A 15,436-nucleotide genomic window follows, 5' to 3' on the forward strand; every position below is an offset into this window, starting at 1 on the left:
TGACAAAACTCTAGTGTAGACCCAGACAAGGGGGATTAGACCCCAGTCCAGCAATGCCTTAAGTCTCACTACAGATGGTTGGGCTATAAATTCATGACTCTCTCACATGAGCACTACAATGGAACAATTCATGTACTTAAAGCTAAGTGCATACGTAAGTGCACTGTTGAATCTGGATGCAAATGTTCAACTGTAATATTTCTTAAAATAAGACACAAATAATTTACCATATAATATAAACAGCCCTCAACTGCTAAACAACACACAATTTATGATTTTTGGTATGTTTTAAATCACATAATATTGGACATAATTAAAAATTACCTCTGCTATACCCAGTTTCCTACATGCATCCAGGAAGTTTTCCACATTTCTCCTGCATTTGGCCATGCTAAGTTTAGGCTGAAAGAAACAAGAAACCAGAGATCCATATGACAGAAGCTAGTAAACAGTCGTCATCATAAAATTCCACCTATTAAATGATGTTTCTACTGCAAAGGCTAAATTTAGACGAGGCTGTTCCTGAAAATATAAGTAAGGAAATGGGAAACATCAGATTGACCAACATCCAATAACTGACTGCCTGAACTGCCTATACAGTACACGCTCCTAGTGTTGACATGTCTCTCTGCCATCACCCATTCGGTGGAAGCTCCATCTGTGGCAAAGGAACAACAGTGAAGGAGCCAATGTCTACACTGCAATTAAGCATCCACAGCTGGGTGCTGTCAATTGACTTGGGCCCAAGGTTCGGGCTACGGGACTGTAAAACTGCAATCTTGGGCTCGAACCAGACCTCGGGGACTCCACAAAGGGGGAGGGTCCCAAACACGATGTTATGGCCTGAACAGATGCATAACAATTTTACAGATGCAGAGCCTGTGTCAGCTAACATGGGCCAGCCAAAGATGTACACATGCAGTGTATATACACCCCAACTCATGCTGCGACCTATCTCAGCGGCCAGTGAGAGGAAACACTTAGATGGGTCCATTAACCTCCAAAAAGATGCTAAGAAATAAGAGTGTGTAAGACTTGACTTTCACATTATGTGCTTGTGTAGTTAAGGTCTTTTCTTCCTGCTTTCTAAAATTCATAATCATTGGTAGGATTTTCATTCATTCCTATTTCTCTGTGTTTTGCAATTCTGTTAATAATGCAGTTCCCTGAGTTAGGTGTATGTTCTACTTATCAATGCATGTTAGCAGAAGTTGGAATTTTCAGTAATGCTGTTGGCATTGCATCCAGGATACTGAAGTTGCTTTCATGAACTTAAGATATGTGCTACATACCATAAAAGTTCCCTTCCAGGGTCTCTTTTGTTCCTCTCAATATCAGCTACTTTCTCATTCAGCTCAGCTGCACTGAGAGTATCTGGATTTAATCACTGTCACTAAATTTCCACTGTATGACCATAGTGTGTCTGTGTCTAAACTTCTGGGAAGATCCACCCAGTCAGGGTCAATGTTCCAGAGTTCCATTTCATGCGGCTAGTAGAGGTGCCAAGCTCTCCTCCACTTGCTGGAGCCAGGAAACGCAGCAGGGCTGGTGCCCTCATTAGTCTCCTGGCTCCCCTGAGTTGCATGGGAAATCTGACTTATGTGGGGGTTGTGAAATTTAACTGTCTGGGGCTGGCAGTCAACCCCTGTACTCCTTGGTATTGTGTTGAAACCCTCCTGTCGACCTCCCTTTGTGTGGACAGCCAGGTAAATCAATTGCAGATAAGATGATTCTAGCTATGAAATTGGAGTAGCTGGAACTGCATACCTGCAATTGACTTACCAAGCCTAAGGGCCTACTGGTAAGCCACTTCCCCTCCACCTTACTCAGCCCATACATTCTCAAATCAGAGCTCATTTATGCAGGGACGTTCAGGAAAGTGAAAATGAATTACAATAAACTCCCAAGATATGCGCAACCGTTCCTGTCAGTAGCTCCTGTCAGAGGTGGCAGCCAAGAGTCAGGCTCTCAGCTGTCACCACTGACAGGAGTGGGGAAACTGATGAGGGCACCAGTCCTGGTCAGTTCCCCAACTCTGCAAGCAGAGTGAGCTGGTCCCAAGCTCCCCTCCACTCATTGGAGCCAGGAGCCCTCGTCAGTTTCCTGGCTCCCCGGAGTTGCATGGGAAATCTGACTTATGTGGGGGTTGTGTTCTCACAACCTCTGCGTAAGTTGGGGGGGGTCTATTGTAATTAAAGAGATGAAATTAATATATGGAAATAAAAACACATTAATCCCTCATGTGGATGCTCTCATTCAGAATTAAAGCAGCCTTAGCTCACGGAAGCTTAATTTTTCAGGAAGCCACTTTACTAACAAGCAGCTTTTGTGCATATCCAGTCCGTATTACTGAAATTTGGGAGTGCGACCAGCTCTCTGCTAGGATCAGTTTCTGACTTGCAAGGTCCTGAAAATCTGGCTTATCTGCAAGAAGTAGTAATACTTCTGCAATGGGAATTTTACAATTCAAACATCTCCAACTGTTTTAGAATGAGTATGAAGGGAATCATAGCTCTTTCACATTTAATTTATGGATATTATGAGCGTCTGATAGAGGATTTCAACACACATTATTGACAACTGTATGAAATCTAAGGTAGGTTCTTTACTTTCATGCTGATTTATCATCATATTGATTTTAATTAAAACCCTTCAAATTCACTTTTACAATGATTTCCTTAGCATTCTAGGATTCTAAATATTCCTATATAATATGTTGCCTTCTTTGTCCTATTTGTCTGACTCAGGACGATCAAACCTCTTACAGTGGCATTCTGTGTCACCAAAGCCAATTCATTATTTTCCTTACTTCAACAGAAAGAAGTGATAATGATATTCCTGACCTTTTATATCAACTTAAACTGAAAACTCATCAATATACAAGGAGAAATTAACTGTCTAGCATTCTTCAAAACATTTCTTCTCAAGCTTAACTGTGTGTCAGCCAAACAGCAGCAGAAATGTGAAAATCCAACGAGGGAAAAAGAGATTTTTTTTGCCTTCTTTATTATGTATAAAGAAGTTTTTACAGTGTTTTTGCAATACAGTAAGAACAATCTTTTAGCCTTAGAAATTTAGTTGTCTCCTCTGTGGGTCTCTGCAGTGAAATGTGACATGACAAGAATCAAGTGGTTTAAAACCAACTGAAAATATAAAATGATGGTGTTTAAATTAGCTGTTACCACTCAAGAAAGAGATGCTGGAGTCTTTATGGACAGTTCTCTGAAAATACCCACATGTGCCACAAGAGTCAAAAAAAGATGATAAATTTTGGGAATCATTAGGGATAGGTTAATAAGACAGAAAATATCATACTGCCTATACATAAAGCCATAGTAAGCCTGCATTTTGAATACTGAGTGCAGCTCTGGCAGCCCCATCTCAAAAAAGGGCAACACAAATTATAAAGGGTATAGAACAGCTTCCATATGCGGAGAGATAAATAAGAGAGGGATTTGTCAGCTTGGAAGAGACAACTTGGGGGGCATGACAGAGGTCTAGCCTATTATGACTGGTGTGGAAAAAGTAAATAAAGAAGTGTTATTTATTCTTTCTCCTAACACAAAAACTGGGGATCACCATAATTAATTTAACAGGAGTCCGGTTTAAAAGAAATAGCTTTTTTTCACACTACACAGTCAGCCTGTGGAACTCTGCCAGAGGATGTTGTGAAGGCTAAGATTATTACAGGGTTATAAAAAGGAACTAGATAAGTTCATGGAGGGTAGGCCTATCAATGGCTATTAGCCAGGATGGACAGGGGTACAAAATCATTCTTTGAAGTGTCCCTAGCCTCTCTGCCAGAAAGGCAAAGAGGCAACAGGGGATAGATCACTTGATGATACCAGTTTTGTTCATTCCCTCTGAAGCATCTGCCTTTGGCCATTATCAGAAGACAGGATAATGGGCTAGGTGGATCACTGGTCTTACCCAGTATGGCTGTTCTTATGAAAGGGACACATTTTTTCAGACACCGTTGAAAACTTTTTTTGTTAAAATCTATATTAAAATCACCTTCACAATCAGCATACCTCTCTCAAAATTAAATATAAGGCTTCATTTAGTAAACATGTCATGAGAAGTACACCCCAAAAACAACTGCACAATTTTATACGGCATATTTTTAATGTCCATCATACTTGGAAACCTCTTTAGAATCAAAGTGACAGCAGAAACCTTGAACAGAAATGTCCACACCAAGGAGACCAAGTTTTCAAAAAAAAAAAATACAGGACAAATTCAAAAGAAACTTGAAAAGAAAAAGAAATTAAGTCTGAAAAAAAGTGTATGCAAATAGATTTGATAAAAATATCCATGATGGCCCTAGTCCTGATATCAGATCCATATGCTCTAGTGGCTTTGGGGAGTCAAAGATTGCAGGACCAGGTTACATATTTCTCTCATATTCTTGTCTGTGACAAAAATGAGTTGTTTTCATACTGTAAAAATTATACCTTGCTATGCAGAATTATTAACTTAATAAATGGATTATATAATTGTAGCATAATGTTTCCCACAAATGTGTGAATATCCAGTATATACCTGTGGATATATGCCTCTGTAGATGTAGATATCCATGGAACTTTTCTGCAGATTGCTGAGTGGCAAATATAGATTTTATATCCCCCTGAAGCTCTTCACATCCTGATTAGAATACATTATAAGTCATACTGTATGCTATGACGGAACACACTAACAATGTACCAGGAAGTGGTGGATTGATTTTTAGGAAAGTATCCACTGGAAGAAAATCTTGTCAGAGGATGATTGTCTGCCACAGTATAAACAGGAAGACATTATGGTAAAATCTGCTATCATCTGGCTAGCCAGACAACAAACCTATCATGAGCTTTAGCCAGTCACAGACAAGTTTATTCATTAGTAATGAGAAGTTATGTGCTTTTTTAAAAATAGCTCCGGTATTTCATTTTTTATGAAAATTTGATTACTGCCAATCAGAACTGGGAAAAAGAGGTATACTTTTGTAACAGTGAACACTACTCACCACCCTCTGGCCTTTACAGAAGCAAATTTTATTTGATAATAAAGCTTTGTTTTTTCTTTAAAAAAAAAAGTTGACTCACTACTGCTGGTGAGGGTACATGGATACTTCCCACCGATCGAGGACGAATGTTATTGACTAAATGACAGAGAACAACCCCATCCATAAGAGCAGACCCCAAGTCTTCAGGCAAACAAATCTTCAGTCTCATTTCAATGTTCTGTGAAAGGAGAACAAGCATGTCACACAGAATTAGAAAGAACTCCCTTCCCTGAATGCAAATATCCATATTCTGTATCATATCACCATGCCTCTTCCTATCCTAGTCACTACAGCAGTGAATCCTCACCTAATTCCAGTTTGTCAAGCTACCAGCACATCTTTATTTAAAGTGCTCCTAACCCTCACCTATAAAACACCACACTGCCCAGTTCAAATGAGCACTATAACAGATGGAAAGAAGTCAGAAGGTAGGACAAGGTTGGATCTGTAATGTGCTCCATGAGGTGAAAATATGTAAACTGCCTAACTGAGACAGAAAGGACTCCTTAATGAATGAACTTCACATTGCAAAACAAGCAGCAAAGAGAAAAGATAAAAACATATCATCCCTGTCCCTTACATTCCTCCACATTTGTCTGTTTGCTAGAATTCACTAGTTGCGAGAGATGTTTACCAATATTAGGGAGGACCCTACTGAATTCATGGTCCATTCTGGTCACACAATCTTAAAAATGATAAAAGCAGCAGAAAAAGGGCGGCATGGTATTGCCACACTTATTTCTGCATTCTGATGGCAAGGCAATGTCTTCAGAGCACCCGCTGTTGTTCTGTGGCTGCCAACTTTGAAGGCAGCATAGAGAGAGGGCAATACCGTGAAAGCATCTGCAACGAGGGTGACTACTGAGGCCTCCAGGTGCCACTGTATTATGAACAGCAGCAGCAGTAGTGAAGTTAAAACAAACTATGTAGACATAGGTAGGCATACATACGTACATTTTGAAGGGAGGCAGAAGGGGCGGTGTTGTGTTTAACTAAATAATCCTTTCAAACATTGGCTGGGGAGCAGAAAAACCCTTAGTTATTTTGGACAAGTTTTCTTTAAAGTCTGTACATATTTAAAGCATTTATCAAGAAAATACATTATATTTTAAACCAGTCAATGCTTCAAGTTGATCATGCTAATGCCAGATGATGCCATTATTTACTTCTAACACCCAGACTATGTCTGCACGAGAAGCCTCTGTCGACAGAAGTGACTGTCAGAAGGGATTTCCCAGGAAGACTTCTGTCAAAAGATTGCGTCTACACATAAAAGTGGATTGAAAGAGAGGTCTGCTCTTTTGACAGACCTGCCAGACTGCCCTGCCCTCACTGAACAAAACGGATGACGAAGCTGTGCACATGGGGCTGCCTGGTGAACTGGAAACCCTGTCTGTGGACAAAAGGGCCCTGGTGCGTCTAAGGCTGAATGTAAGTACATCAGAACAGGAGACATACAATTCTCCTCCCGTGGAGCTCAATCACACATTAACACTTAATTAACACTTTTTTTTTTTAAACAAGTGTTATCAGCATGGGCACATGTCCTCTGGAATGGCGGCTGAAGCATGAAGGGGAATATGAATGTTTAGCATATCTAGCACCTTGCACAATGCCAACTAAAAAGTGCCATGCAAATGCCTATTCTCACTTTCAGGTAACACTTTAAACAACAAGCAGGCAAGTCTTGTCTCCAACAAATGTACACAAAATTGTTTGTCTTAGCAATTGGCTGAACAAGAAGCAGGAATAAATGGACTTATAGGCGCTAAACTTTTAAATTGTTTTGGAGTCCAGTTATGTAACCAAACAAAAAAAAAATCTACATTTGAAAATTGCACTTTCATGGTAAACAAAATGCACTACATCACCGGTATCTGGTGAACCGAAAATTATTATTTATTATTTTTACAGTATGAAATTTTACAATAAAAACAATAATAAAGTGAGCACTGTTCACTTCGTATTCTGTTGTAACAAAAATTAATATAGCTGAATTTGTAGAGAAACATACAAAACATCTAATACATTTTAATTGCTAGACTATCGTTTAATGGTGAGATTAAATCTGTGATTGTGATTAAATTTTTAATTACTATTCATTTTTGTTAATCACAAGTTAACTGCCCTACTACAGACACAAATAAGAACACTTTGTATTTGTGACAGCTTGCAGCTGAAGCGCTTAACGCTCATCAATCTTTACAATAATTAATCACATCTCTATCTCACAGGAGATGAAACTGAGGCACAGACATGGTTATGAATTTTAAACCAATTTAGACCTTCTAAATTGACCTGCTATAGGCAGGCCATAGAACATCACCCAGGAGTTCTGCATCAGGTCTATAACTTCTGTTTAGGCTACTGTGAAAGATACCCAGTTTTGATTTAAAACTCGAGTGATGGACAACACATCACATTGCTAGGTAAACTGCTGAAATGCTTAATGTCTACAATTCAGAATTAATGTTTTATTTCTAGTCTGAATTTGTCCCCCTCCCCACCCACATCAGAGACCTCTCATGTAGGTAATTGTAGAGTACAACTTAGTCATCTCTTAATCTTCTTTTGGAAGAATTAAATATAAAGAGCTTCTTAAATCTCTCAATATCGGATCTTGTCAAGACCTCAAATAATTCTCTCTGTTCTTTTTGAAGTATGGACAGCCAAGGATATACAGTATTCCAACCATGTTATCCTAATGCTGTACACAGAGCTGCTGCCACCATCCTACCACTTATAAACATCCAACCACTGCTTTTACTCAAAGATTAGGTGACTTCCCAAGAGCAAATGTGACATATATGCTTTAGCCACAAACCTGTAGCCTCTCTCATCTTTCACGTACCTCACGCAATTGCTCCAAAAGCTCTCTCTCTTCTCTCATCTGTTCCATTTTCCTCCGAATAGTAAATTGAGGGTCTATCGACTCTAAATTTCTCTGTGGTCTTAGAAATACTGTGATTTTAAAGAGAGAAATATTTAGTTTAAAAAAAAAAAGCCATCAAAAACTTGTAATTAATTTTCAGATTAAACAAAATCCTTATTCACTGCCCCAGTTATGCCTGTTAAGAGTTCCCCAAGAGAACACACAAAGAAAATTTGGTTTTGCATTACAGTCATAAATGTGTATTTGCTTGGAGGTGCTCATACCAGAATTCATATATTATTGATACAAGTAGAATATACAAACATTCAGGGACAAATAATATCGGGAGTTTTGCCAAATTAGCACAGCATTTGTCCCTTGGAGTTTCTGATCTTCTGTTGGAAGTCTTGCTGCTTCGATCAGTCACAGGAATCCTTACTCTTTTAGTTAGATCCCAATCCTACAAGGTACAGAACTCCAATGGAACTGAAGGTGGTCAGCACCTTGCAGGATGTGACCCACAGCACTCTCCAATTATTCATGACTCTCTTTCATCAAAACAAAGTTGTGCGTCTGACTCCTTAAAACTGAACACCTATTATATCACACCTGAAGACTTCCCTACACTTGTGATTCCCATGTTTCATTCAGCACTGCACTAGGTCCATGCGTAATTTTCCTACAGCCATTTCTGGAGTTATGGATTATTTCCTCCATCCTGTAACTTTGGGCACAGTTCTTTGAAGCAGGGACATAAAGTACGTTGGCACTTTTAAACATTTTTCTGTGTTCCAACAGCTGCTTTTGATGGTTCTTTCTTGTACACGTACCATAAGGGCTATACGCATCAATGTTCTCCCACACTATAGATACTATAGCAGACGGTTACCAGTTCCTATGGCTGAACTTGACTCAAGGCTTGCTTATGTATCATGAAAAATGACAAATGTCCAAGAAGGAATGTAACTAGTATTTATTACTTTTCTTTCTCTGTAATACAACAATTTGGTAGATCAAAGAGAAGTTAAACCCAGGTCCTCTGGTTCTAACAACTTGAAATTCAACCACTTGAACTAAAAGATACCGCTTTGTTAGCTCAGGGTTGTAGCAGATTCAAATCTCTATGTGGTTCAGCCACCACTGAAGGGGAACAGATGACCAAGCCGAGTAAGTATGGGTTAGTGCAGAAGCTAATCTCAAACTGCAGAGGGCCACATCACCTCAAATCCTTATGAGAGTCAACATTTGTCATCTGACACCACTGAAACCAGTGTCAGCAGGATGCAACCTAGACCTGTTAGGTTGAAGTCAGCAGGTGGCTCAACCATCCCTACAGCCACTAAAGTGGAAGAGGGGTGCAGGGGGTGGGAGGTTGCGGAAGTAGAGTACCATATAGAAAAGGCACAGGTTATGGTTACTTGCAGACTTAGATTCTATTGCACTGCTGGTTTTCCTTGCTTCTTTTGTTAGGATTACTTTCCCCTGAACTAATACTTTCCTTTTTTTGACCTGCCTCTGGAGGCTGAGATGGGAGTGGGCTAGTCCCAGTGCATGAGGAAGCTACCCAGACACATCTCTAAAATTCAGCCAGTTATGCCTCATCTCCTACAGTTGGTGGAGAGTTTGGAGTGCCAGGGCTTGTTCAAAGAGTGGGAGGAAAAGTGGAGGTAATGTTTTGGTCAGTAACATACAGAGAAGGATGAAGTCTTGTACATGCAAACGTCCCAAATGGACAGGTTGCTAAGAGCCATTGGTGGTGTAGGGAAGAGACCCTATTGATGTATAATGATATTAATAAAAATATAACAACTCTTTTTCTTTAAGTTAGTGTAAACTTGTTTACACCTTTACTAAACATCAAGAAATAACTATAAATATGTTACAGCTAGGATGCTTGGATATATAACAGCACATATGTTTAGCTAAGTATGTTACAAAATGTGAAAATCAATCAAAGAAGTTCCAGAAGGTTTCTGCTTCCATCTTTCAGGGTCAAGAAACTATTAAGACAACAAAATACGTAAAACATTAATGCTTAGAGTCCTTAGTGTGAAAAGGAATGTCGGGATGGCTATGCGAACAATAACCTGGGTCAGAAAGAGGCCATACCAACAGCTTTTTTTTTTTTAAAGGAAAAAATCTCTGCTTGTGTTTTTGAAACTCCAGGATAAACATGTGTAACTGGGAAGATTTTAAACTTCTTAATTATTGAAATGGAAAACACCTTTTGTGGTGTTTATTTTGCAAATATTTTCTATGGAAATGCAAGCCTTTCTATAACTGCCTTTATTGTTAAAGGAAAAAATAAGAGGTTTTATGTAGAAATATAGCAAGATCATTCAATGTTACAATTAATTACTACCATAAGAAGTCATTTAAGTATAGACTAATTATATTAATTGAGAACTACTTGCTAGCCATGTGCAAACAAAGACTCAGCCAACTCAGGAAGACTGAAATCATAATTCCAAAAACTGTCATATATAGTTAACAATTTGACCCAAAGACTTTCTAAAATTTATATAATTTTAAGAGACTGTTCTTAGAAGTAAGTACTTTTATATAAAAACCAAGAGTATTTTGACTTTCTGAAAGCAGAATTTAATTTCCTGTCAAGCCCTAATAAAACTCAAAAGACTTAGATATGGGAATGAATAAAGACTAACTTTGAAACTTACCTAATGCTTTCCTGCCACAAGAAGAACAAAAGCAATTAAAGAAATGCACTTCAACCAACCAACCCTCTGAGAATATTCAGGAGCTGAAAGTATTAGCTAAGCCAATGAAACAGTGACAGCAACCAACTTTCAATCTGAAGAGACCTGAAAGGAGCATGCTTTCCTTTACTTTCATGAAAATGGGAAGGAAAAGGATATAAAAAGCCTAAGCACCTGTCACACATACCATCTGACACCCTACTCAAACACTGATCTTCACACGTAAATTGTCACAGACATGTAAGAAAAGCAGGGAAGACTAAAGAAGAAACCAAACCAAGAAAAACTTCCACAGACTTCAATATAGCTGATGAGAGAAAGTTAGATAGGTCATTGCCAAAGGATTAGGTTTAAACTCTTGTAACAATTTTGTTGGAATGCTGTAGTAACTTCTGTAGTAGAAGGTGTAGTAACTTAAAATATTAAGACCATCAGGACTCACATCTCAACCAATGAATCCAGGATGAATGGGGGCTGTCAAACTGGGATTCCTTTCTCAGGCTGTTGTCAGAGAGAATGAAGAGAGAAGAAAGGAGATTCCCTGCAGTCCTCCTTACTGCATACACTAACTTTGTCTTCTGCATCATCTCCAAACCCATGGGAGATAATATGGCTTGAAAAGTGGTTGAACAAAAGGAATGCAGCCAACAGCAACATCTATGCTTCTACTGCAGCGAACCTGGCCCTGCTGTCAAGACCTCCTGTTACCAATGCTGAGAAGCAGGGGGAAACAAGCCTGTCCAAGCATGACGGTGAGGCAGAAAACCAGCCTGTGCATTGAGAAAATTGAATTTCCCAGCACCCAAAGTCCTCACTGAGACACACTCTGACACCATCCCACAGCTTTCCATTTGCAAACGCTTATCCAGCTGCACATCCCGAGGCACGCCTGACAGATACCCATTCAACAGGCCTTAACAGACATGGGAGCAGAGGACAACTCAGGTCATACAGGTTCATCTGCTACACAAGGCTGGGGCTGACATGTTGGAAACAACCAATAGTTCTCTGCTGTCCTCAGGTCCTGTTGTGGAGGAGACTATTCCCCTGTAAGCTGTTATCCAGAGAGACAGGCAAACAACACATTTGAAGATGATCCCTTCTTGGCATTTTGCCTTATCCTTGGCATCTCCTGGCTAACGTTTCCTGATCCTGTCATTCACTGACAAGAGAATAAAAAGCCACTTTCTCATTAGAATTCTGACAACTGCAGAGCCAGAAACCAGTAAGTGTTGCACTCAGATCCAAGGTGGTACAAGCAGGTACAGAAGCCTGCACTGGTACACCTCCTGGGACAACTACAGAACCTTCCCCATGCCCCCGCTCCAAGTACTGCAACACCACCAATATCTCTGAGAAGAAGAATGCAAAAGACCTCCCTTTACAGTGGGACTATGATTGCTTAAAAACTCCAGCCAGGGAAAAATATACTGTTTGGGTGGATATTCACAATGTCAGAGCCTGAACTGGCTGCACTGAGGCGATATCTCCAGCAGAACCTGGGCCAGGGTACGAGTCATCTGCAAATCAGCTTCCTCAGCCAGTGGCCCAGTCGTTCTATTAACACAACAACAACAAAACCAAAACAGCAGCTTTTGCAGCTCCTGTTGATTATGGCACCCAAGATCACATAACAATCCAGAACTGTTACCCAGTACCCCATATCCCTGAGTTGGATCAGGCTGGGGTTGCTTGCATAGCCACTAAACTCAATCTCCCAGGAGGTTATAGTTTCATTCATAATTGAGAGGTGGGCAAATGGAAGACTGCCTTTTGTATTCACCATGGCAACTTTGAATATTGAGTAATGCCATGCGGACTACCGCCCCAGCAATGTTCCAGTTCTTCCTTAACAATACGCTAAAAGAACTGCTAAACCAATTCATGGCAGCATACTTAGATGATGAATATCTTCTCAAACAATCTGGACACCTTTCACATCTACACAATTCAGGAGAGAATACAATGAGGTGGTCTCTACACTAAACTCGAGAAATGCACATTCAGTCAGACCTCAGCTGAGTCCTGGGTTTCATCCTGTTCCTAGAGAGGATCAAGATGGATCTGTATAAGGTACAGACTGTCCACAACTGTGCAGTTCCCCACAATGTGCATGACCTACAATATTTTTAGGCTTTATAAACTTTTTGCCAGAGGTTTATTTCAAATTTTTCAAAACAAGCCAAGTTCCTCACTGCCGTTCTACAGAAAAATGCCCAGTTCCACTAGTGGCCAGAGGCCAAGTGCATATTTGCACAGCTAAAGCTTACCTTAGTCACTACTTTAGCATTGGCCCACCCAACCATAATGTAAGTTTTTGATGCCTCTAGCACCACAGTGAGCCCGGGCCCTAGCAAATACTATACCCCATCACCAACTACTCAAGCAAGTTTACCTTCACTCAAGCAAGAAACTCACTGACCGCTATACTTACTTACATGCTTCCAGCTTCCATCCTGCACACATGACATGATCCATCGGCTACAGTCAAGTCCTTTGGTACAGTCACATCCACTCTGATCCTACTGACAGAAACCAAATACTAAAAAATCTCTACCAAACATTCATAAACCTGAATTACCCACCAGGAGAAGTAAAAGAACAAATCAACAGGGACACACAAATACCCAGAAACCAGCTACTTCAAGATAGGCCCCAAAAAGCCAATAACAGAACACCACTGGTCATTACCTACAGCTCCCAACTCAAACTGCTACAACCCATCATTAAAGACCTACAACCTATCCTAACTCAGGATGCCGCACTCCAGAAGGTCCTAGCTGACAGGCCTGTTCTCTCCTATAGACAACCTCCCAACCTTATGAGGATTCTCTCTAGCAACCACAGGCTATACCACAATAATACTAATCCTGGAACTTTTCCTTGCAACAAGTCCCGTTGCCAGCTTTGTCCACATACCTATTCTGAGATACAATCACTGGACCTAACCATGTTAACCGCACATTCTCCTGTTCCTCAACTAACATCATATATGCCATTATGTGCCAAAAATGTCCACATGTATATAGGACAGACTGCAAACACTCTTCAACAAAGTAACAGAGAGAAAGCCATGCTCATCTATATTCTATCCAAACAAAAAAGCAGTAAAGTAGCACTGCAAAGACTAACAAAATAATTTATTAGGTGAGCTTTCAAGGGACAGACCCACTTCTTCAGACCATAAACATACAAGACACAGAATGAATGGACACAAAACAGACATCAAAAAACTCCAAACACACAAACCTGTCAGCCAGCACTTTAATGGACTGAGCCATTCTGTTAATGACCTGAAAGTCTGTGTTTTAGTGAAAAGGAACTTTAACAACGGTCTACAGAGGGAACGCTCAGAACTGTCATTTATATTCAAATTTGACATATTAACATGTGGTTTGAACAGTGACAGCAATTACCTGGACCATTATAAGGACTTTTTTACATACTTTGTTTTATCTAACTCTTAACTTCCCCACCCCACACCCCCCGCTGGCTGCCCCTCTGCACTTCTGATCTGCCAACCTTGATAACTTTTCAACCTCTGTGCTTTATATATTGAGTCTGTTCTGGTAAGACTATGGTCTGAAGAAGTGGGTCTGTCCCACGAAAGCTCATCACCTAATCAATTATTTTGTTAATCTCTGAAGTGCTACATGACTTCTTTTTTGTTTTGATAAAGTTTACCTCTGCTGAGTGAAGCTATGAGATCACTGACAACGAACTTTTGGCAATTAAAAAAAGTGGCAACCTTCCTTGGAAGGGGCCTGTCACCTGGTTCAAGTGTTTACTGATCATCAGAACTCAGAGCAGTGGTTCTGCAGTCTGCACACCCCCTTTGGTTCTCAAAATATGTTCTCGCACCCCTTATCAAAAATGGAGATGGTTGGGGCCTATACACTTAAATGCATATTAAATATATATAAAATATTTGTATGTTATTACTCACCACAAATAATAGTACAGTAGGCATACAAAAATACCAGAGAACTACCCAGAGACGTTGCGGAGTTTTGCTGCAGAAGTACACTGTAACCGACGCACTAAAAGTTAGTGACTAACTGTATAAAAACACATTTTTATTTGTATATTACAGTAATAATTAAAAATGTATAATGTTAATAAATACATAGGCTTGATGAAACAAAGTAGTTGTACTTACGTACCTGTGCTTAATTTTTTCGATGATTTACCTTCTAAAAAAATCTGGCATGTCTTGCACGCCCAGAAAGGGCATCACACATCCCGAGGTTAAGAACCTCTGACTTAGAGCATCTGTACAGAGCTAAGACCCTAAGCCAATGACAGCTCAGGTACACACTAGTTTTCTTCTGGTTCAAATTTACCTTGACCCATCACCCTGGAACTAGAAATGGCAAAGCTGATGACTTGTCCTGAAGATATGACTCCACAGGGCTCCAAGTCTGGAATCAATCCATATAATCAAGTCTCATAATTTTCTCAATCTGAATCACCACCAGGGCCTGTTCATGCTCACCCACTCTGCCTGTCTCTAGAATTTGATATGTTGGCTATTATCAATGAAGAACCAAAAGGGACTGCATCTATATTTTCCCAGGACCTGCAGGACTTGCTGACTCCACCCGGTAGGACACTTACTGTGAGATAAAACTTGGCAATTAATATCCCAGTTCTTCTCAGGGAACTCCATGAAAGAGACCTTTCTTGCTTCTTGCCAGCTGTGTGCCTGCCCCAATATCCTACACCAGAAACCGCGCAATCTCCTCCAACTTCTGGACATCCCATCTTGGCCCTGGAAGACCATTTCCGTAGATGTTAGGATGG

General features: G+C 40.1%; 1 protein-coding gene across 3 annotated transcripts in view; it reads right to left on the bottom strand.

The window, feature by feature from the left end:
- The window catches only part of LRCH1 (leucine rich repeats and calponin homology domain containing 1), a 201,603-nt gene that overhangs the window by 25,533 nt on the left and 160,634 nt on the right, over positions 1-15,436 (bottom strand). For all 3 annotated transcript variants that reach the window (XR_012644535.1, XM_074988003.1, XM_074988011.1), the window contains exons 16-18: positions 7,896-8,005; positions 5,085-5,222; positions 325-402 (exon numbers count right to left, since the gene is read on the bottom strand). Coding sequence is in view for 2 of the 3 variants with exons in the window: in XM_074988003.1 (XP_074844104.1) it covers positions 325-402; positions 5,085-5,222; positions 7,896-8,005 (326 nt within the window). In the remaining variant the exon portion in view is untranslated. The remainder of the gene's footprint in view (positions 1-324; positions 403-5,084; positions 5,223-7,895; positions 8,006-15,436) is intronic.

Source organism: Carettochelys insculpta, chromosome 1, assembly GCF_033958435.1.
Source record: "Carettochelys insculpta isolate YL-2023 chromosome 1, ASM3395843v1, whole genome shotgun sequence".
NCBI classification, from domain to species: domain Eukaryota; kingdom Metazoa; phylum Chordata; order Testudines; family Carettochelyidae; genus Carettochelys; species Carettochelys insculpta.